At 38.3% G+C, this 21,478-nt stretch overlaps 1 protein-coding gene across 3 annotated transcripts; it reads right to left on the bottom strand.

Annotated features, from left to right (window-relative positions):
• Positions 1-354: 354 nt before the first annotated feature.
• amer1 (APC membrane recruitment protein 1) lies at positions 355-19,477 on the bottom strand. 3 transcript variants are annotated; one of them, XM_043704848.1, is made up of 2 exons: positions 19,357-19,477; positions 355-8,476 (listed from the first exon to the last, which is right to left on the bottom strand). In XM_043704848.1, the coding sequence occupies exon 2, from the start codon at positions 8,383-8,385 to the stop codon at positions 4,741-4,743; it is 3,645 nt and encodes a 1,214-aa protein (XP_043560783.1). In that variant the 5' UTR covers positions 8,386-8,476; positions 19,357-19,477; the 3' UTR covers positions 355-4,740. The 3 variants fall into 3 exon arrangements, with proteins under 3 accessions (XP_043560783.1, XP_043560782.1, XP_043560784.1); XM_043704847.1 differs by having other exon boundaries at positions 19,373-19,469; XM_043704849.1 differs by lacking the exon at positions 19,357-19,477 and adding an exon at positions 18,962-19,069.
• Positions 19,478-21,478: the final 2,001 nt, after the last annotated feature.

The raw sequence follows: 21,478 nt of genomic DNA, 5'->3' as shown, positions 1-21,478 counted from the left end.
ACTGTATCACCAACCACTGTACCAATAAATTTAATTTTAAAACTAAACCTCAATGTCAAATCTAAAAATATTTGTGAAATAGACTAACATCGCAGAGTCTCATCAGTCTGACAGATCATTGCCAGCCAAATATTAACTTGCCCAGATGCTGATTACTTTGTTAACATTTGGACCACACAAGTTCATTACCTCTCATATCCAAGATAATGTGAAAAAGGCTTGCCTGAAATGGCATGTGTTCTATTTCATATTAATACACACAAAATGCTACTAAAATTGCCTCTTTAGTGACTGTATCCCATTTAGCCACCAATAAATTAGGACTTCAGGAAAGCAAAAATCACAGACTTTTCGCTCCATAGTTTAGGTTTATTTATTTTTTTACACAACTGTGTAAATCATTATTTGAGACACCTGATAATGGAAGAACAAATGGTCATAAATATTTGGAGCATACCAGTTTGATTTTGAAGACCTGCAATACAATTTACAACACATAAAAGGCATTTCCACAATCAAAGTCATTGTTATGTACAGTACAACATATTTACAAGAGGTTACACGACACAAAGTACATTGCCTCAACTGACTGAAAGTGACTACAACATTGACTACCTGATGTTTAGTTACCACAGAACATGTTATACATGCAAGCAGAACAGTGGACAGCCAACAGTATTCATTGTTGGCCAAGATGACAACAGCAACAATTTTATTAATGTTCCTAGCCCAAACCTTGTTACTTAAGGCACCTCAATATATTTATTATACACAACAGAGACACCATTTGGACCTTTGTTGATGTGAGAACACACGCATATACCATTCACTAGGCAAAGCATGCACTTGTACAAAATTATACCCAAATGTCCAAATAAGACTGATATCATAAAAAAACATTTAAAAATTCATACTTTCAAGCAACCTCAATAAATGTTGGCAATACATGGGTCAGTCACATCCAAAAATGCCCAACCACTGATTAATAATTCAGTTTGGAACACTTTTGTGAAGAAGCTTTCCCATTGTCTTTTCAGTTACTGATATGCCTCTTCTGTATTTCCAGTAATTTCTGTTTAACACAAGACGAGCATCATATTCAAATGTTTGGACAGTATCTATCTTTTCATAAACTTGGAACATTTTTCAAGTTTAGCATAATCTCTCTCCAAAGTTTGATACCTCAAGCTATATTAATGTATAATAATGGAAAAAATGACCACCACAGTTTTCTGAAACATTTAATTATTTGGGATTCTTATATAGGTTTCAGAACAATGGATAAAAATCAAAATAGATCAAAAAAGAAACCAAAATCTCAATCTTGTGCATTTCCTAAACAGGATAACCAATTTCATTCTTTTAATAATGTTTAAAAATAACTCCACTTTAATGCTGGTTTGCCAGCTCTAAGAATGTTTTATAATACAAAATTTGTCTGGTCTCAATTGTGCAAATCTGTCAATATCAAGCAACAACTGAGCATCATTTAAGAATGTCAGAGGTCACCATGTGATAGAAAATGAAAGGATGGGTAAAAGGTGGAGACACATTGCTGGGAGGAGTTTCAAGAGCTTGATTTAAAATGCCTGTTCCTTGTAATGGCTGCCTGAAAAAAAAACTAAATTTTCCCAATATTAACATGCCATGTATCAAACAAAATTAACCAAGAAAATGTTTGCAAAAAAAAACTAACAGTTAACACCAGCAGAAAATTAGACTGAACAGTTACATTTGCAATAATTATTGCAGCAAAGCAAAATTTTAATCAATTTATGTACAAAACATAAAATATTAAAATTGTCCCAATCTGAGTTAATACATTTATAGAAAACAATGCTCGGTTTTTGTTTATCGCTCAGAAGTAATTTTATCATACTTTATAAATAAATATTAATCTTATACAAAATAAACTAAGAGATCAGAGAAAGTTTGCTTAATAGTGTAACATTATGAATGAACGGTTGGAAAAACGGGTTAATCTTGACCTTTGCAGGTTGTTACCGCGAGTATAACTTTGTACTAATTGTTAAAAATCAGGTTTTAAAAAGAGTTGTTTTGTCTTAAAACAACTCAAATACAAAGCTCAGATGTAGTGGAGCTCTTACTTCCACTGATATAGTCGACAAACTCCGAAAGAATAAAATTTGAGATCCATATTTCAGCAGAGATGTGTTGTGGGGGGCGCCGCCAGGTAGGAGATGGAAGCAGCAGCAGCAAGTTGTTACACAGTTTATGGATAAATAAATCTAGAAAATTACAGATTTTCACTGGTTTACTTATACAGAAGTTAAGTTTGTCTTGGGTTATTGATGCAAGTATTTTGAATTTCTGTACTATGAATTTATGTATTTGTGGGACTAGAGCGAACAAGAAGATTGGAAATAATTAGACACTTATATCAGCAGAGAGGCACACTAGATCTAATTGTGTGATTCTATGCTGTATCATTCTCATGTATTATTTGTACTGGGACTTGCTTCCATTTCAGATTTCAACTTCCAGAGGAAGAAGAGGAGAAATGGCAATTATAATGGATCACTGAAATAAATAACTTGCTTCTACTTCTGCTAATATACCAAACTGACTTATCACATTCATGAAAGTATTTATGTATTTCAGGTGGCATTGAAATTTGAAAGTGTTTGAGAATAGTTCCATCACATTCACATAGCATCTATTTCAAATTTCAAATGGAATGGAGATTATCTGCATTGAAAATGCTACACTAGTACTTATTTGCATATTCAGGTAGAGAAGAGAAAGAAAGACTGTGGCAGCAGAGTCTACTTCTGCAACAGTGGGAATTACATCAAATTTTTAATTGTGTTCCAAAAATAAGTACAATCATGGGGTGCAAAAGAAAATGCAGCAATTCTTGCTCTGCTGAAGACGTTACCACATCTTCTCACGCAGTCACCCACCAGTATTTTCATGAATGCTCTTAGACAATGACTGTTCTGGAGGTTAATCAAAATATGCAGGCACAGCCAAATAAATAGAAGCCTGAAGCACGAGTTTCAAAGTAACAGACCGAGCAGGAACTGAAGCTGACTTTTCTCCCTTCTAGCCTTTTCTTTAAAAGTAACACTTAATAGTTAACAAGATAAATGTACAAATTTATCAGTTGCATCAAGTATGCGCATAGAAATTTCATTTTAGGTTTAAACCTTAGCATTAATATTGCAACTTTCTGCTACAAATTAAAACTTAACAAGAAAATGTTAAACAGAACAAGCAGAGTTTCAGTTCTGTTTAGTTATTTAATCACAGTACACAGACATAGTATTAGATGTCTCAGTCTCTAGGCACAACCCAAGTTGAAAAAACAAAAATGCATAATTGTGTGTATTTCTCATAGATCACATTGACTAACTGTTGCACTTCACCCAAATCCAAATGATAACATGCAATGTGGCTATGTTACATCAGATAGTAGCATTGTAGAAAAGCAACTAATTTTATGTAGCATACAGAATTTGTAGTGTTCATTTCATTCTTTTAAGTGTTTCTAGTTACTATTGATTTATCTTAAATTAATCATTCCTTTGATTATTTTAAAACTGATGTGAAATAAGGTAGGACTGGAGCTTGTTCCCCATTTCCCCCCAACTGAGAGAAATGATTCCACAGTAACTGATAAATAGTCCTCTATGACCATATTTCATCCATGTAAATATTTATAGCAAAACTAGATAACGTGTATTGGACAGTTGCTCAACCTAAAGAGAAAAGGTTCTCAAGTATGAATCGCTGGATGATCTTAAAACTGCTCCTCTTGTCAATAATTAACTTTTCTCTTCCAAATGCCACATTAGTTGATCTCATCTGGAATCAAACCTGGGATCGGATGGCTATCATGATTAGGTGCTACATCAGGGATGTTTGGGGAATTCAAATCAGTTTTTAAGTCTAGGACTTTATATAAATCCTGCTGTATAAGCAATACTTCTTTCCAAAGTTTTTGCTTGGTTTAAATACTGATTAAGGTACTCCCATAACAATTACTACTGAATAGCCCTTTTATCATGGAACTGTAGTTACCTATTATATGACTCTACTATGTCAGGTAACAAGTTAGTCCGACTCAACTAATTTATTGTTTCTGACTGGTCCATTTATTTCAGAAAATATTCTTGAAAAGTGACGTAGCCCTGACTGAGAGAAACTTCAGTTAAATAGAAATGTCTAATATTAATTTTAAGCACAGGAAAGCCAGATTACCACTATTTATGTTGTTGGATTGAAAATCCAGTCCGTATGAAAAATTAAATGATAATACCATTGCATTCAGTTGATTTTGAGTTAGAAAACCAATGCACAGAACCGTATGAAATCCTTAAAGATAATTGAGAGAACAGATACTGGAAGTACAAATAAATCAAGCTTGCACAGTAATACAAAATTCCAAACTGGTAAGAGTCACATTTGGTATATTTTAGCACAAAATTCCCATACTTCGCCTGTAACGAAGCAGCATTTTATACCAAAGTAGTGGAAATTCTATTTTAATCATCCACTTTACCACATCTAACGTATATTTTAAAAAAAAGAACATGCATTTCACATTTTTTAAAAATAGTGCTACACTAATATCTTTCCTAAAAAAAAGTAATATTTAAAGCCTTTGGTGAATATTAAAAAAATGTTTTGTGAATTTACAATCAGTAACACAAAAACAAATTAATAAAATATTCTGCAGTCCCTCGTGAATGTTCCCGTCCTAAAGTCTGTTAAATGCTACACATCCATTGTAGTGTTTTTGATCCAGCCAACAGGAAGTTTCACTTCGAGATCGCTTCTTCCCTTAAACATGCTATTGTTGGCAGTTGTGTAAAGTCCTGTGAAGTTCATGCTGTGTTTCAGGCTCTCTGTTTTATTTGAGCAAAATGGAGGTAGAGCCAGAGGTAGCCCGACATCCCTATATCCTTTAGCATCAAGTTCAGAGTCAGAACCAGAATACTGAACTGAGGGTACAGTTTTAGAAAAGTCATCCTTTTGTCTCTCATTTAATGAAGGTGAAATATATGCCTGTTTTCCATTAGTGTTTTCCCTTGAAGAATTAAAGGAAACAGTCCCTGACTGTAACATACAACTATCATTTTGCAATGGTAGATGGGTGGGTCTAACCAACTTTCTAGAGCTATGAAGCATTTTATTGTTAATTATAGGTTCCAGATGCTGTTTAGCAGACAAGTTTTGAACTGGCAGTTTAATAGAATTAGATTGACAGTATAAACTCAAGTCTCCTCCCAGGCCAATGTGCTCAGTACCCGAAACTGTATCCAAAGGACAGAAAGACTTGGACTGTGTATTTCTCTCGTCTGAAGACAAAGGCTCTTCCCTATGTTGAAGAAGCTGCTGCTCCAAGCAATTTGAAATGTTTGCAGTTTCCCGGGTTTCTAAAGAAACTGTTTGACCACTTATTTTGCCAAACCAATGAGAAACCGATCCTTTCTTACGGTCCTGCTTGTACTGAGGAACATCAGGAGACTGTGGGGTGCTCTTTGACACTGAAGTGACCTTTGACAGATACAAATCAATGAGTTCAGATTCCAAGCTGTCAGTATCAAGGGATTTGCTCCTTCTGTTAAGGGATAACGGTGCTGGCAACGACGGACTTAATTTATAAAGGCTAAAGTGACGCGGAAGACTGGCAGCACCCCAGCAGTTGCCAAGGAAGGAATTCTGGGCACAAATATGAAACATTCTATCATCACAATGGTGATAAAGCTCTTTCGCCATATAATTGTTATCAAAGGTCTCATAAGATGCAGAAATTTCCTCATCTGTGACCATTTCACTCTGCTGGTCACATTCACCTTCATTCTCAACATCAACAACATCAAACGTTACCATTGCTGGCAGAGCATGTATATCCTTTGCGAAGTGTGAACCTGAACCAGAACTCCCAAGGCTATCAGAGAGAATAGGATAAAGTTTTCTATTAGCTGTGAATTCAACTAAAGCCTGTGAGTAATTGATAGCTTGTTCACATTGCTCCTCGGCCTTTCCCGCTATATTACAGGAAGAGACATTTCCGCAGGAATCATCAACTGCACCTTTGACACTTATATTATCCGAAGCTACATTTTTCAGACCTTGATTCTCAACTTCTTTCATTTGTTGTTCCCATTCATCACAATTCCTACTTTTGTATTCTTCTGTGTAATTCTCTCCCGACATCTGATGTTGAAGGTTCGTATTGCTATAGTTTCCACACACATTCTGCCTGCCCTCCATGTATATATTATTGGCTTCTTCTAAACAGCGAGACCCCAGAAGATCTGTCCAATTATGCTCATCAGCTATGTCTGTCAAGTAATCATCTTTCACCTGCCCATTTCTGCTCAGACCATATGAAACAAGTGGCTCTGTGCTCAGACCATCTTGTTGGCTTTTGGCAATAATACTGTCAGTTTCTGCAGCAATATTATTAAGGTCAGTATTGTGTACATCACCAAAGAACATGTCCTTTTCTTGAAAGGCCAGGCCTTTTTCAAGTGCTGTCTTTCCACCTGGTTCCCAACAAGTCAGCTGCTGTAAGTGAGCTAATCTGATTTCATCTTCTGGAATAAAGTCCAATTTATCTTGGCCTAAAGGAAGCAGAATAGCTTGCTTGTTTGGAATATGAGAAACATTTATACCCCCTGGCATAGGAAAATTTAAAATACCTGCAAATGAGGTTGCCAAAGAAAGAGGCTTTGTTTCTAAAGACTGTTCATCACTGGGAGGGGAATTCATGAGGCTATCGTTCTGCTCAACAAAGAGCTCATACAAAGCATCCCCACTATAGCTATCCCTTGGAAGCTGTTCATTTTTGCTTTGGCTGATGCTATCTCCCTCTTCCTCATCATGTCCTGGGGTTGTAGAGTCATAATAACCTTCATCACTATTTGGTGCAGATTCTTGGTGGTCGCTCTGAGGTGTCACTAGTTCACTGCTGTTAATTGCACTATCAGTGATCCCCCTCAGAGCACAAGGATCAGCCAGACTGATATGCAAGGCAGTGTGTTCAACATCACTTGGCGATCTTGGACACTCACCTCCATCCTCTGCTATATTTTGACTGCTACCATAGATTATAGTTGCTCCTGTTGCTTTCATCCACAGCGCTTTAAGGTATTCGTCATCCACCTCATCTGGAGTTGCCATTTCTTCCCCACCACCCTGGTAAGTGACCAGACATGAGCTTCGCTTCCCAGCTGTTCTGCCCCTCTCACCAGACACTGTACTTTCAGCAATGCTATCATCATCATGGTCAGCAGTAATGTCCCCACATCCTGTCAGGGAATCAAAGCTCTTCAGTGAGGTCACATCACCAAAAATTAAGCTGATATGATCAAAAGAATGTACTGAAGGTGGATCATGGTCTAGGCATTTAGGTTTTCCAATATCTGGCATGCTACCAAAATTAGTGTCCATATTAAGAATAACAGTACCTGCCTTCTCCCTTAATGTCTTAATTTCAACCGGACTGGCTTTACGGACCTCTGCAGAAGATGTCTCAAAATCACGTCTTTTATTTTTCAATGAATTTTCTATTTTAATGGAACATGATTTAGATGAAGAACTTGTACTATTTGCAATTACATTTTTATCAACTGAATCACCAGTTACCGGATGGTTCATTTTACATGCAGGCTTCAAATTTAGCTCCCCCAAGCCCTTTTTAAATTCAGCGCACACACCTTCCTCTCCTGCTGTCATTTGTTCCATATGTGTAAAGTCAGCAGCACAGTTGCTGTCCAATGGATTTTCTTTAGTAGAATCAATAGCTTTGTTCTTTTTGTGACGCCTGATACTACTAAACAGACCCCGTAGTCCCTTCTTTGACCTTCGCACACTCGAGGGCTTGTCTGTGTTCTGTTTCTGAGCAAAACATTCAGAGTTTTCTGATTGTAGTGATTCACCTTTATGGAGATTAGAGTTTACATTGTTATCAAGTGCCGAGTGCTCACTTTTAGAGCCACATAATGTTCTTGCTGCAGCAGAATTACAACCAGGTGAATCAGTATATCCAATCCATCCAGTATCAGATCTTTCTTTCTGGTTGATATCCAACACCACTTCACTTATGCCACTGTGAGTTTTGCTTTTGGCTATTCCCTTTTTGGAGGGTCCTTTTACTTGCCCTTTGTTCTTTATTGTGAAAAAGCTAGGTAATGTGCAAATGTTCTTCCTTCCTCCAAATAGTTTGAATGCTGTTTTCTTAAGCTTCCCAGAAGACTGTTCAGCATCAGTGGTATTAGTACACTCTGATGATGCATGTATAGCAGCTCCCTGGGTCTGGTTCCCTCTGGCAAGTTCCCCACGGCCTGGAGACAATGGTTTTGTTCCAGCTGTCTCTTCATTGCCGTCAGTTTCCATGGCAACTGTGTCCATACACAGGTGCAATCAGCTGTAAATTGGGTTAGACAGGCAAACACCCAAATCGCTGCCACAAAGTCTATATACCTGTTCAACCATCATTGTCCTACAAAGAAAAGACAGAAAATCAAGTTATAAACTAGAAAGGGGGTATTTTCCATACATCATTATTACCTGACTAACCACTCTCTTGAGGTTACTGTCATAATTTAACTTCGGCATGGAAACTTCAACGCTCTTCTATAACTAAATGAGAGCATCACTACTCAAGATAAAATTTTCCATTTAAAATTTACTAAAAGATCACCATATTTGACACTATTGTTCCATATAACACAATAGAGAGACAATACTAATAAAACAGCCATTGTTAAAATATAGATGTCCTTTTTTTCTGCATATTGTAAGATCAGAAGACAGAACAGGTCTAGCTCATTCAGCCCCCTCGAGCCTGCTCTGCCATTCAATGGGATTATGGTCAATCCAATATTTCTCATGTCCACTTTCCTGCCCTTTCACCAGGACCATCAATTCCTGTACTGATCATGAATCTATCTCACTCAGCTTTAAATATGCACAAGGATTCTGCCTCAAAGCTTTTTGCAGCACGGAGTTCCAAAGAGACTCAATCCTCTGAAAAGAGATTCCTCATATCATTTTTAATTTGGTAACCCTTTATTCTGAGACTATGCCCCTGCCCAGGGATTCTCCCATGAGTGGAAACATGTTCTCAGTATTTACCTATTCGAGCCTCTTAAGAATCTTACATGTTTCAATTAGATCACCCCTCATTCTTTGAGATTTCCATGAGCAGAGTTCCAACCTATTTTGCCTTTGCTCATATGACAATCCATCCATACTGGGGATCATTCTAGTGAAACCTTCTTTGAACTGCCTCCAATGAAATGATGTTCCTTAAATAAGGGGACCAAAACTGCTCTCAGTACTCCAGGTGTGGTTTCACCAGTACCTTATACAGATATAATAAGGCTTCTTTACTGTTACTAACCCCCTTGAAATAACGGAAATATTCCATTAGCCTTCCTGACTACTTGGGCTAGCTGCTTTTCATGCACAAATTGCTGAAAACTAATTGTTAATAAGACATAATTGCCTTTGGGACCAAATGAATCTTATGTTCAATTACATATGCTTTAAACAATGGAGCAAAACAATAGCAAAGGAAAGAGTAAATTACAGAAGGTAGTAAACTGAAGTTAAATCAATGAAAGAGGTTAAGAAAGTACAGAAGAGCCAAAAAACATGGAATGTAAGTTTTAGGAAAAATAACATCTCTAGGAACAATTTATTACCCACTGAGTTGAAACTCAAGTTTCATTGTTCCATTTTTGTGGCTCAGTGGTCAGGCCAATAAAAGACATTATAAACAGAGTTTTTCCAACATGAATTACAACATTAAATGGATACAGTGAAAGCAATTCATTCACAATGCAGATCCAACAACTTTATTACATCCAAATGAACCTCAAATTGGAGGTTGGAGGCAATTCAGTAGTTTGTTTGATTTCAGACTGTGGCACTTTTCCAATGAAGCTCAAGGGAAGTTTGAGGAACAGTATATTATCTTTTAATCAGTTTACAGCCCTCCAAACTCAAAATCAAGTTCAACAATTTCAGATCAGAACCACTGCTCCCATTTTCGCAGACATCAATAGATAATTCTTATCCACTACCAGTTAACCATCTCTGAATCCTTTCCTGATTTCCTTTAGTTATCCTCGTGGTATCTCCTTTTGACATGCACATTCAACTATTCTATCATTTCATCATGACTGACTCCACCTGATCAAACTCATTTGCTTCTTCTCCTACCTCTCCTAGCCCTTATATCTGTTGCCCAGTTCTGATGAATGTGCTAGAACCTGAAAGCTAAACTGCCTTTCATCTCTCCTCCACAGGTGCTACCTGATCTGAAGATATGTAGCATTTTCTGCTTTTACTTCAACTTTCCAGCATCTGCTTTCCCTTGGAAGAGATCAGATACTCAGTTCATGTGCAACTTCATAACAAACACGTAACAATGTTTTAACGTACTATTTGCACTAAATCTAAAATTATTAATTGCTCAAAATTTTGCTCCGCACCAGTCTGCCAAATAAATGAACTCATCCTGTCCAAAGTGGCAAATTCCCCATGCTCTCACCGTATACTTCACTGCAATTCTGATGTAAAAATGACAAAATCCTTCAATATCTTTGCAACATAATTTATATCCATTTTTTAAAAATCCTTTTAAATCTTAAACTTGCATCTGAAACTTTGATGATCTGCCTCATAAAGGCACAAGGGGTCCTTACGGTACAGTGGAGTGTCCCCACCTCTAATTCAAGAGGCCCAGGTTCAAGTTCAACCTGTGCCAAAGTGTGAAAGCAATCTCTGAACAGATTGGTTAACAAAATACTTAAACCTGTTAACTGGGGTTTATGCAGCTCAAAAAGGTACAAAACTGCATAAATAAATTAAAAAATTCAGCAATGTCTGCATTCATACCGTTGAATAAATACCCTGACTGTCCCAGACTTCATGTCATTTTACACTTGTGACAGAAGGCCAAACTTAGGCAGCCGGTTTTTACTTGCAAATAAAAGTTATGCAACCTAGGGGGCATCACAGTTAAAATCAATACTATTCTCATCCAACAGCACCATACTTCATGTAGTGGACAACTACCAAGAGCAAAATCTCCAGGTGGTGCTTTTCCAGCCTTTGTCTAATGACAGACATAACACAGCCTCCATAATGTAAACATCTTTGCAAAAATAGTTTCATTGATAAAGCACCTTTTGCGACCGTGGAATGTCCCATAGCACCTTACCATCAATTAAGTACTTTTTGTAAACACACACATTCTCTCACACACACACACACACACATACACACAGAATGCTGGAGAAACTCTTTGCTCTCCTTACAGATGCTGCCAAACCTGCTGAGATTTTCCAGCATTTTCTCTCTTTGCTGGAGAAACTCAGCAGGTCTGGCAGTGTGGAGATAGAAACAGAGTAAACGTTTCAAGTCTGGTATTATTTTTCTTTAGAAAGTGCTTTCTTTAAAAGTAGTGTCACTGTTATAATGTAGGACATCCAACAGTGATTTGACACACTTGAGTAACTTGCTAGTCTTGTACTAGGTCATTTCAGAAGGCAGTTTAGAGTTAACCATGCTGCTGTTGGTTTGGAGTTACATATTGATCAAATTAGATAAGGACAGATTTCCTCCCCTGTAAGACATTAGTCAACCTTTTGCAACAAAAAACTGGTTTCATTGCCATCATTACTGTGACTATTTCTTCATTACAATTTTTTATTAATCCAATTTAAAATCACCCAAGCAACCATGGTGGTATCTTGACTTAGAGATGCATTAATCCAATACCAGCTGTACATTACATGATCATCACCATTGTCAGGTCACCAAGCTCTAAACAGTGGTAGAGGACTTTTTATACCAACAGTGCCTCAGTTCAACATTTTTTTCCTGAAAGACAGGCATGCAATGATCCTCAGTATGATACAAATAATTTTGAGTGCTTTACACTCGTTAGATAAAGCTACAACACAGCTGAAAAAAAACAAAATGGAAACTAAGTATTTTGCCAATAATGAACTTTTGAAATGAATGAACAGTAAAGGTTACAAAGTAATAGTTAAGAAAATAAATCCTAACAGTGAGTCTAAACATTATGGCTAACTGCCTCTGGCAGTGGAAAGAATGGAATTGTGAAGAGTAATAAGCTTTGCAGGATACAGATGAGTTTTACTGTTGAAAGGAGTCGTTTCAATAAGATCAAATACAGAGTGACATGGGCCAGGTCCTCCTGGCTGAGATAGAATGAGCAGAGCAGTGATTAGTTCCAACTCCAGTAGTGTTAGTTCAGTAACTGAATTTATGTTTTGTAAATTAGTACTTTTGTAAAATAGTATTTAAATCTCCACAAAGTACAAAAGACATCCAATTAGCTGATGGGGTACTGAAGTAAAAATAGTCAATGCCAGTCAAAGGCATGAATAATTTGTAATACCACCCCCTATTTAAAGATGCTCAGAAGCCACTGAATTGCTTCAAGCCATTATTAAATTACATAACTAGTCACACCTTGATTAATGATACTGTAAAAACTCAATTCAAAGTAGCAACCAGAGACAGATAACAAACGCACAAGCAATAGACCATTGTAAAACAACCTTCGTACAATGCATATGAATAACAATTTATTTAATACAAAATCATATGCACATTTACCAAACATGCTTGGGCTGGTGGGGGAATTGGGGTATTGGCAATTAACAGGGAAATTGTATTACAACTCAGGATGTGAGATTTCCAACACTTAAAAAGTCTAAAGTCAAATAGATACACAGTAAATAAGACTCAAAATCCTTTAAATATTCTCACCTTACTGAAAGCAGCTCAAAACAGTGGTGCAGTTATTGAGTAATACCATTCCTTGGATGTCTTTTTTCTCCCCTCAAATAAACGGTCTAAATTTGCCTATGGCCCAAGAGAAAGCAGCCAAAAGTACCCATTACAGCAACATAATCAATGGTTTAACAAACTGAAAAAAAAACATAACTCTGCAAGCAGATGACAGTCCCATACCCCCAATTCAAAGCTCCCAACTTTACAACAGTGGCTTTCACATGAGTGCCATCTGTGGCATATATATCATCCTCCTACCAAGGCTAGCACTCAACCAGCATACAGATGGCACCATTACATCAATTGCTCAATCTAGTTCTACAGCATCCAAAACCTGCTAGCAGACGCAGTGCAAGATGTGAGTGCCCTTCCTGCTGCCACCAGAGAGTTCAATAATTGTGAACCAGGCAGCAAACGGTAACCACAATTATACAAGTGCTATAGATGATAAACCAAAGTGGAGTAAAGAAAGTTTATCATAGGGAGAATAATCAAACTTTGGAGGTACCAGAAAAATAAATAAAATCATTACTCAGGAAAAGTTATACTATCACAATTCTAGCCCCTCCACCTGACAAGTGATCCCTGAACTGAATCTTCACAATAGCAGCTGACAATGCCAGACAGAGTCATAAAGGCCTTCTAGTTCTGGACTCCCCCAACCCTGGGAAAGGATTTTATCTATTTATCCTACCCATGCCCCTCAATTTTGTAAACCTCAATTTTTCTGGTTTCAGTTACTCTGAACTTTGCCACCTAGTCATTTTCTCCCTCCCCCAACACAACTGTTAGAAAATGTACCAGGTCAAAATAATTTTACTCAGTCAGAAGAGAAATAAGGAGGTTTAATAGGTAAATTGGTATTTGATGGATCTGCAATATCAACAAAATGTTCAAGTTTTTCCTGGTTAATATTTTGTTGTAAACTCCATAATATTAGATGAAAGAAATTCCCTAAGGTTAATTTCTAGAACTTTGGTTAATTGAACTGGGTGGCTTTCATCTTTAAAAATATTGTAGAATTCTTATTTTAGTTTGTCATTTTTATCAATAAATTTCCCTAATTTAATCCATAGTTCATTCTTATGTATTTAAATGCTGCAAAAATAACTGCTGACCCCAAACTCCAGCACAATTACAAATGCAAAATACTAGCATAATTTTAATTCCCACACCAGGACTCCATAATCCATCACGACAATCAGGGCCTGCCAATAATGCGTGACTGTAGTCATGTTAATTCCATAATCCCAGATAGCAAATGTGAATCTCAACTAGTCAGAACAAATCCTGTAAAAAGAGCCACAGATGTCTGAAATTGAAATAGTATCTTTGGCAAACAAAGAAATATGCTAAGCCATCACAGATTTGCTGCTAGTATAGGGAACACATGATGCATCTGACGCAACCTTGTACAGATGATCTCAGAACAATGCAGGAACTTTAAATCCAAGTACTGAATTTGACAAACTATCCAGTGGGGAAAAGAAACAACCGGATCACTTGTGCTTTTTGCATTTAAAAAAAAATGCAAAGTTTCAGTAAAAAGACAGGTTGCAACCTGACGGCCCTACTTACTTCCAACTTCCTTGTGGTTCAACAAAATAAACAATTTGCATCATAATCCTTAAATTTTCAGTTACCTCAAATGGGTTGCATCATCTTGCATCTGTTGGCTTATGATGCACATTCAATGTGGAAGAGGGGTTACCACACCAAGGATTATCATTATTATCCTATGTACTCTATCATCCTGGTCCAGCTATGCACAAGCACTGAAAGTGAGTGAGTGGGAAATCTATAAACACCAATGCTTAAAGGTATAGTATCTCAAAACCTGAAACCTCAGGACTGAATCCATGCCAGATTTCAGATCTTGACAGTTTAACAGAGAGAACAAAAATCAGAATCTCAATTCAATTAATAGGTGATACATGAAATTGGGTCATTCGGATCAAGTAGATTCAAAGATCACAAATCGCTCCAAGTGTGAGAAAGGGCCAGTTCATGAAGCCAGTAACTAGTCTGGCGTGCTACTGTGCCAATACAGCACTGAGCTGAACTGTCTCAGTAAATTATTTTACTCATTTACTAATAATTAAAATTGATGCGCACCATCTTATAAGCATCTCCCTCTTTGGGCAATTTTTTAAAAATACACTGTTCCTGTAATGTATGGACTCAGTAGATTAACTGACACCTGAACTAAATCAATAAATTAGATTATTTTGCGGGGGGTGGGGGTTCTATAAGTTATGTGGGCATTTGATTATGCTGAAGTTTTTTCCAACAAGAGGGAAGTAAAGGAATTCAGCATCATTGAGTCAAAGCCATAGGGTCCTACAGCATTGAAACAGACCCTTTGGTTCATGCCAACCATGTATCCCAAACTACACTGGTCCCATTTACCTGTGTTTGGCCCATATCCTTCTAAACCTTTCCAATTCATGTTTCTGTCCAAAAAAGTATTTTAAATGTTGTAACTGTACCTGCATCTACCACTTGCTCTGGCAGTTCATTCCATACACGAACTACCCGTGTGAAAAAGTTGCCAAAAGGTCCCTGTTAAATTCTTTCTCCTCTCACCTTAAAAGTATGCCTCCAGCTTTGAATTCCCCAACCCTAGGTAAACAACCTTTGCCATTTACGTTATCTATACCCCTCAATTTTACAAACCTCCATAAGGTCATCCCTCAACCTCCTACGCTCCAATGAAAAGGTCCCAGCTTATGGGTTGGGATAGCTGGTCGGCATGGACGAGTTGGACTGAAGGGTCTGTTTCCATGCTGTATATCTCTATGACTTTGTGACTCTAAACTCTCTAGTCCCAGTAACATCTTGTAAGTCTTTTCTGCACCCTCTCCAATTTAATAGTATTCTTCCAAAGCCGACCAGAACTATACATAGTACTCCAAAAATAACCTCACCGGCATCCTATACAACCACAGCCTGGCGTCCCAATTCCTAAACTCAATGGTCTGAGCATGAAGGCCTTCTTTACCACTGTACCTGGGACATAACTTTCAATGAACTATTTACCTGAACCCCTAGCTCGGCCTGTTCTGCAACACTCCCCAGGGGCCTTTCATTAACTGTGGAAGTCCTGGTCTTGTTCATCTTACCAAAATGCAACACCTCGCATTTATCTAAATTAAACTCCATCTGAAACTCCTGAGAATCTAGTCACAAATGTTAAGTCAAGGGGAATACAATAGGCTGGCAAGAAGAAAATGAGAACAGGTGCCAGTCAAATTAAAACAGAACTGAAAAATCTTTATTACCATATAAGTAATTAGCAAGTTATTATTTAAGGTGGAGTGATTCCTACTAGGGTCAAGGAAGGTGATGTATACAAAGTGATAGGAGGACAAGATTAAAATGCTTAAGGAGAATTTTGCATCAGTGTTAATGAAACAACAGGAATCCAACAAAGTGTAGTTAAAACAGATGTAATAGAAGGACAAGGCACTGGACAGGCTGACTATGCTCACAGTGGATAAGTCAACTGGTCTGTACTGGTTGCACCTGAGTTTGGTGAAAGAAGTGGGGTTCAAACTGGCAAACAAGTTTGCCCATAGTCTTCCAATTATTCCAAGATATTACAGAGATACAAACGCAAAAGCATTACTGAGGAAAAGATGCAAAGTTAGCCCAAGCAGCTACAGGCCAACTAGCTTTAGAAACAATAATCATGGAGGAAGATAATAAACCAAGGCATTTGGAGAAATTTTAGTTAATTAAGGGTAGCCAACACCGGTTTATAAAAAGGCAAAACTTATATTTGACTAATCCATTTTTTTTCATGAAATAACAGAAGGCTCACAAAATTGTTAACAAAATTGAGGTGATGTAAAAGAACAAGCAGTGTCAGGTTTGATAAAACTTAAATATAGGAACAGGAAAACAGCATGTCATGGTAAATTATTGCTTTTCAGAATGGAGGATGGTTGACACTGGTTCTCCCCAAGGATCAGTGCTAGGAAAGGTGCTTTTCTTGCTACGTAGATGATTTGCATCTTTGAATACAGAGTAAATTATCAAAATTTGCATTATACCAAAGTTGGAGGACTGGCAAACAGTGGGGGTGATATGGATCACCTGCAATGACACATATAAGCTAGAGGGACAGACAGGCAAGTGACAGATGGAATTTAGCATACAGAAGTGTGAGGTGATGTGTTTGCCAGACAGGAGAGGCAATAGAAACTCACTGGCACCCATCATAAAGCATGTGCAGGAACAGAAGAGCCTGTGGGTGCAGGTATATTGATCCTTGAAGGTGGCAGGACATATTGAGAGTGTGTGGTTAGCAAACCACTTGGGATTCTCTTAGGTTTACTAAATACAGACACGGAGTACAAAAACAGAGAAGTTAAGCTCTGGTTAGGCCCAAATTGTGTACTGCATCTAGTTCTGGTCATCACATTTTCTGAAGAATCTGAACATTCTTGAGTGTGCAAAGGAGATTTAACAAAATGGTGCCAAGGATGGGAGTTTTAGATAAAATGTTATGTTGAAAGTTGAGGTTGTTCTACTTTGAGTAAAGGAGATTGAGCAAAGACTTAGTAGACATGCATATGTTTATGTTAGACTTTGATTAGCTAGACAAAATAAAACTATAGTTATTAGTTGATACTACGAGGACTAGAAAACACAGATTGGAGAACTGAGCAAGAGATGCACAGGGAATGTGAGGACAAACTTTTTAATGCAATCATTGGTAATGACTTCAAACTGGAGGTACAACAGGGTTATGGAAGTGGAAACATTCAATGATTGCAACATGAAATAAACTTGCTAGACTAAGGGGATCAAACGGGTGAGTGGGATTAACCAATTGCTCTGCAGGGAGCTGGCATGATTTATCCTCCTGCTTGTCTACCTTGGATTTCACAGCATCTGCAGTTTTTTGTCTCTAACCAGGCATGATTTGATGGGCTGAATAGTCTCTCTGTGTCATAAATAATTCTATGACATGATAGTGGAAATCTACAATAATTACACAAACTGTAGATGAAGTCATTTAATGTGCCAAATGACCAGCTCTTGCACCAAGCATCTTAGGTATACTGTAACTTTGACAGCAGTCCCATATGCAGATACAAAAATGCTGCAACACACTTTCAAAAGTGACTTAAATCTCTTGCAAAATAATATTCTTATGATTTAATTGCCTACATTTACTTGCTTAGAGTGGTGTGTTGATTGGATGTTGCTATGAGAGGAATTCTACTACTACTGTACCCACAATGCAATGTGCAATTTTATTTTGCCCAAACCATCAATAATATTAATACATTTAAAAGCAGATCAACTTCACTCCCAAAGGGATAAGGTAACATTTGCTATATACAGTCACTTGTACTGTGGTAATGTTTTAATTAGGCTAGAACAGTCTGACTCAATCAGTTGTGAGCTTTTCCTTCTAATTTATTCCTGTTCTTCTCTGAATGCACTAAATCTTGTTGGACAAAGGTTTGACTGGGGCCAGGAACGCTTTGGAGTTTTCAGTACCTCATATATAATTCTTCAGGCACAGCCCATTTTAATACCACTCAGGCTACATGACAGTGCAACGTTAAGACAGACAATCAAGGATGAGAATACTGGATGCTTTTTCTCTACTTCCAGCCCAGAAGCAATGGTCAAGGTCAACTCTGAACTGGCTGTCCCATTTGTGATCAACTTGTTCAGCACAGGCCAGAAATCAATCCAGATATTCTTTAACCATTCTAGTCCCACCAGAGGAAATCCATCCTCATAATTCATGGTCAGCCATCTGTTCAATTTTTACTGTGATATTCATGCAAGTCATTATGTACCTCCTTTAACAAGTTCAAACAGTTAGGCAATGAATGAATGAACAGATTACCTCATCTTTTTTTAAAAAAACAATTCTACTGCAATGTCATCCCAGTGATTAGCATACATCTGGGCTGCCCAGCCTCAAAGAAAAACTGAAACACAATCAAGTGCTCTGAAACGTTCAAGTACACTATCCCTTATTATCCTTAGTCAACATTACAAAACTGATAATGCACAATACAATTAACTATTGCGTTATAAACAGAAAAAGCAGACATCTGGCTGAGAGATTAAGGCAGAAATTCAGTAACAATTACAATCCAAAGCCAGAAGTTCAGGATCTTACCCTTAAGCCTTCAGATACTAAGTAGCTTGGTGCTTTCCCAAGAAACGACAATGTTGCTGCTTTTGGGTTTATTTGCTAGATCTACCTCAAGATCTCACCGTCAGCTAAAAACACTCCCTGCAGACAGAGTCTCCACACATTTTGATAATATCCTGGGAGGTTCAACACAGAATCAACCTGTCATTAACGTGGCCTGCTGTTAACTTTTTTTTTGTTGGTGGCTACCCTAAAAGGGAGTGAATAGGCCAGTCTGCATGGACCATCCGACATGTCCTACCCCCCAGCACCAGGCTCCGTCACTTACAGACATTGCCCGGCTCCAGGCCTTACCCAAACCATGCTCCAGCTGCTCAAGACCCAGGCCAACGCTCGACCCGGAGCCCCGCCGCGCTCACCTCTTACTCTCATTACCGTTGCTATAGTTTCCATCCCCGGAGCCGCTTCCATCCTCTCGGCCTCAACCAGCCTCCACTCTGCTCCCTAGGCCACACCCACATTGTGATTGACATAACACCGCCGCCAATCAGCTTCCGGTTACGCCCGCCAGTCGGGCGGCGAGCAGGCGGGACTTCCGTCCGCGGTACGGGGCCGCCCAGACGCATTTCCAGAGACAGTGTGTAGGGGGCAGTGTCCATGTTTGATTGAGACTGGGTCAGAGAGGGACCAAAGGGTGTGAGACTGGGTCAGAGAGGGACCAAAGGGTGTGAGGCTGGGTCAGAGAGGGAAGCAATAGGGTGTGAGGCTGGGTCAGAGAGGGAAGCAATAGGGTGTGAGGCTGGGTTAAATAGGGGTTAGTGGGGAGTGAGATTGGATCAAATAGGAAACATTGGGAATGAGATTTTGTCAAATGGGGCAACAGGGAGAAGTGATACTGGAACAAAGGGGGAGAGGAATTAGTTATGAGACTGTAACAAAAAGGTGCAGCACTGAGACTGAGTCAAATAAGGGGCAATAGGGAGTAAGACTGGGTCAGGTAAGAGCACTAGGGAGTGAGAATGAAATCCAGATGCTTGAAGTGTTCAATGATTGATAAGGCACTAGTTCTAGTTAAGAAATATGACAGGGAAGTGAGAATAGACGTTGCAGAAGCCATTATTGTTCAAACTTCCATAGGCTTAATTGAACAATTCACAATAGTGTGCAAAGATAAGCCCAGCAACCATGGGCTAGTCAGTTGAACCTTGGTGATGGGGAACCTTTTAAACATAACAATTCAGAACAAATTAATACTCACTTTGCCAAATGTGAGTTAATTAAGGAAAGAAAAACAAATTAAGGCTTAATTCAAAAGATAAACAGGCTTGAGTTTCATGATGTAGGAAGAGAGAGGTTTGATGAGGATAATGCTGTTGATATGTTATACATTGGCTTCCAGAAGTCATTTATTACAGTGCTAAGTACAGAATGAAGGGGCACAGATTTAAAATTAGTGGTCACCCTCTTAGGACAGACATGATCAGCTTTTTTTTTCACAGAGGATTATGTGACATTGAAACTCTTCCTCAGAAGGCAATGAAGGCAAGGGTATTCAATATTTTTAAGGTACCTCTGCCTTAAAAATGTTCTTGTGAGGCACACAAATCAAATGTTGTCAAGTGTATATGGGAATGTGGAATTTGAAACACAAATAAATTAGGCATTATCTGCTGAATGGCAGAGCAGGCTCGAGGGGCTGAATGGTCCACTTTGCTCCTATTTCAGATGTTTTGAGCAAGATTAGAGTTCATCGAATAAAAGAGACGGTAGCAAGATAGATATGGAATTGACAGAGTTTCAGGAAAGAAAGAGTATTGGTAAATGGTTATTTTTCAGACAAGGGAAAGCTTTTGGGGAGTTCCCCAAGGATTAGTACTAATACGCCTGCTTTTCCTGATATATGAATTACCTAACTGTGGCATTTAGGGTAAAATGTCAAAATTTGCAGAAGACACAAAACTTGGATAGAATTGTTAACTACTTTTGGTGGAATGGGCAAACAAATGGCAGATAAATTTAATGCAGTGAAGTATGAAGTGATTCATTTGGTAGGAAGAATTTAGAAAGACACTAAAACAAAAGGGACAATTCTAAATGAGCTGCAGGATTAGACAATCGGTGCAGGAGTAGGCCATTCTGCCCTTCGAGCCTGTATGAAGTGATTCATTTGGTAGGAAGAATTTAGAAAGACACTAAAACAAAAGGGACAATTCTAAATGAGCTGCAGGATTAGACAATAGACAATCGGTGCAGGAGTAGGCCATTCTGCCCTTCGAGCCTGCACCAACATTCAATATGATCACGGCTAATCATCCTTAATCAGTATCCTGTTCCTGCCTTATCTCCATAACCCTTGATTCCACTATCCTTGAGAGCTCTATCCAACTCTTTCTTAAATGAATCCAGAGACTGGGCCTCCACTGCCCTCTGGGGCAGAGCATCCCACACAGCCACCACTCTCTGGGTGAAGAAATGTCTCCTCATCTCTGTCCTAAATGGTCTACCCCGTATTTTTAAGCTATGTCCTCTGGTTCGGCACTC

This window comes from Chiloscyllium plagiosum, chromosome 15, assembly GCF_004010195.1.
Source record: "Chiloscyllium plagiosum isolate BGI_BamShark_2017 chromosome 15, ASM401019v2, whole genome shotgun sequence".
Classification (NCBI taxonomy): domain Eukaryota; kingdom Metazoa; phylum Chordata; class Chondrichthyes; order Orectolobiformes; family Hemiscylliidae; genus Chiloscyllium; species Chiloscyllium plagiosum.
The sequence above is the reverse complement of the archived record's forward strand: the minus strand, read 5'-3'. Positions and strand labels throughout refer to the sequence as shown.

Bases quoted from the DNA above. Each gene is read 5' to 3' on its own strand.
- amer1 (XM_043704848.1), bottom strand. From the start codon at position 8,385: ATGGACACAGTTGCCATGGAAACTGACGGCAATGAAGAGACAGCTGGA.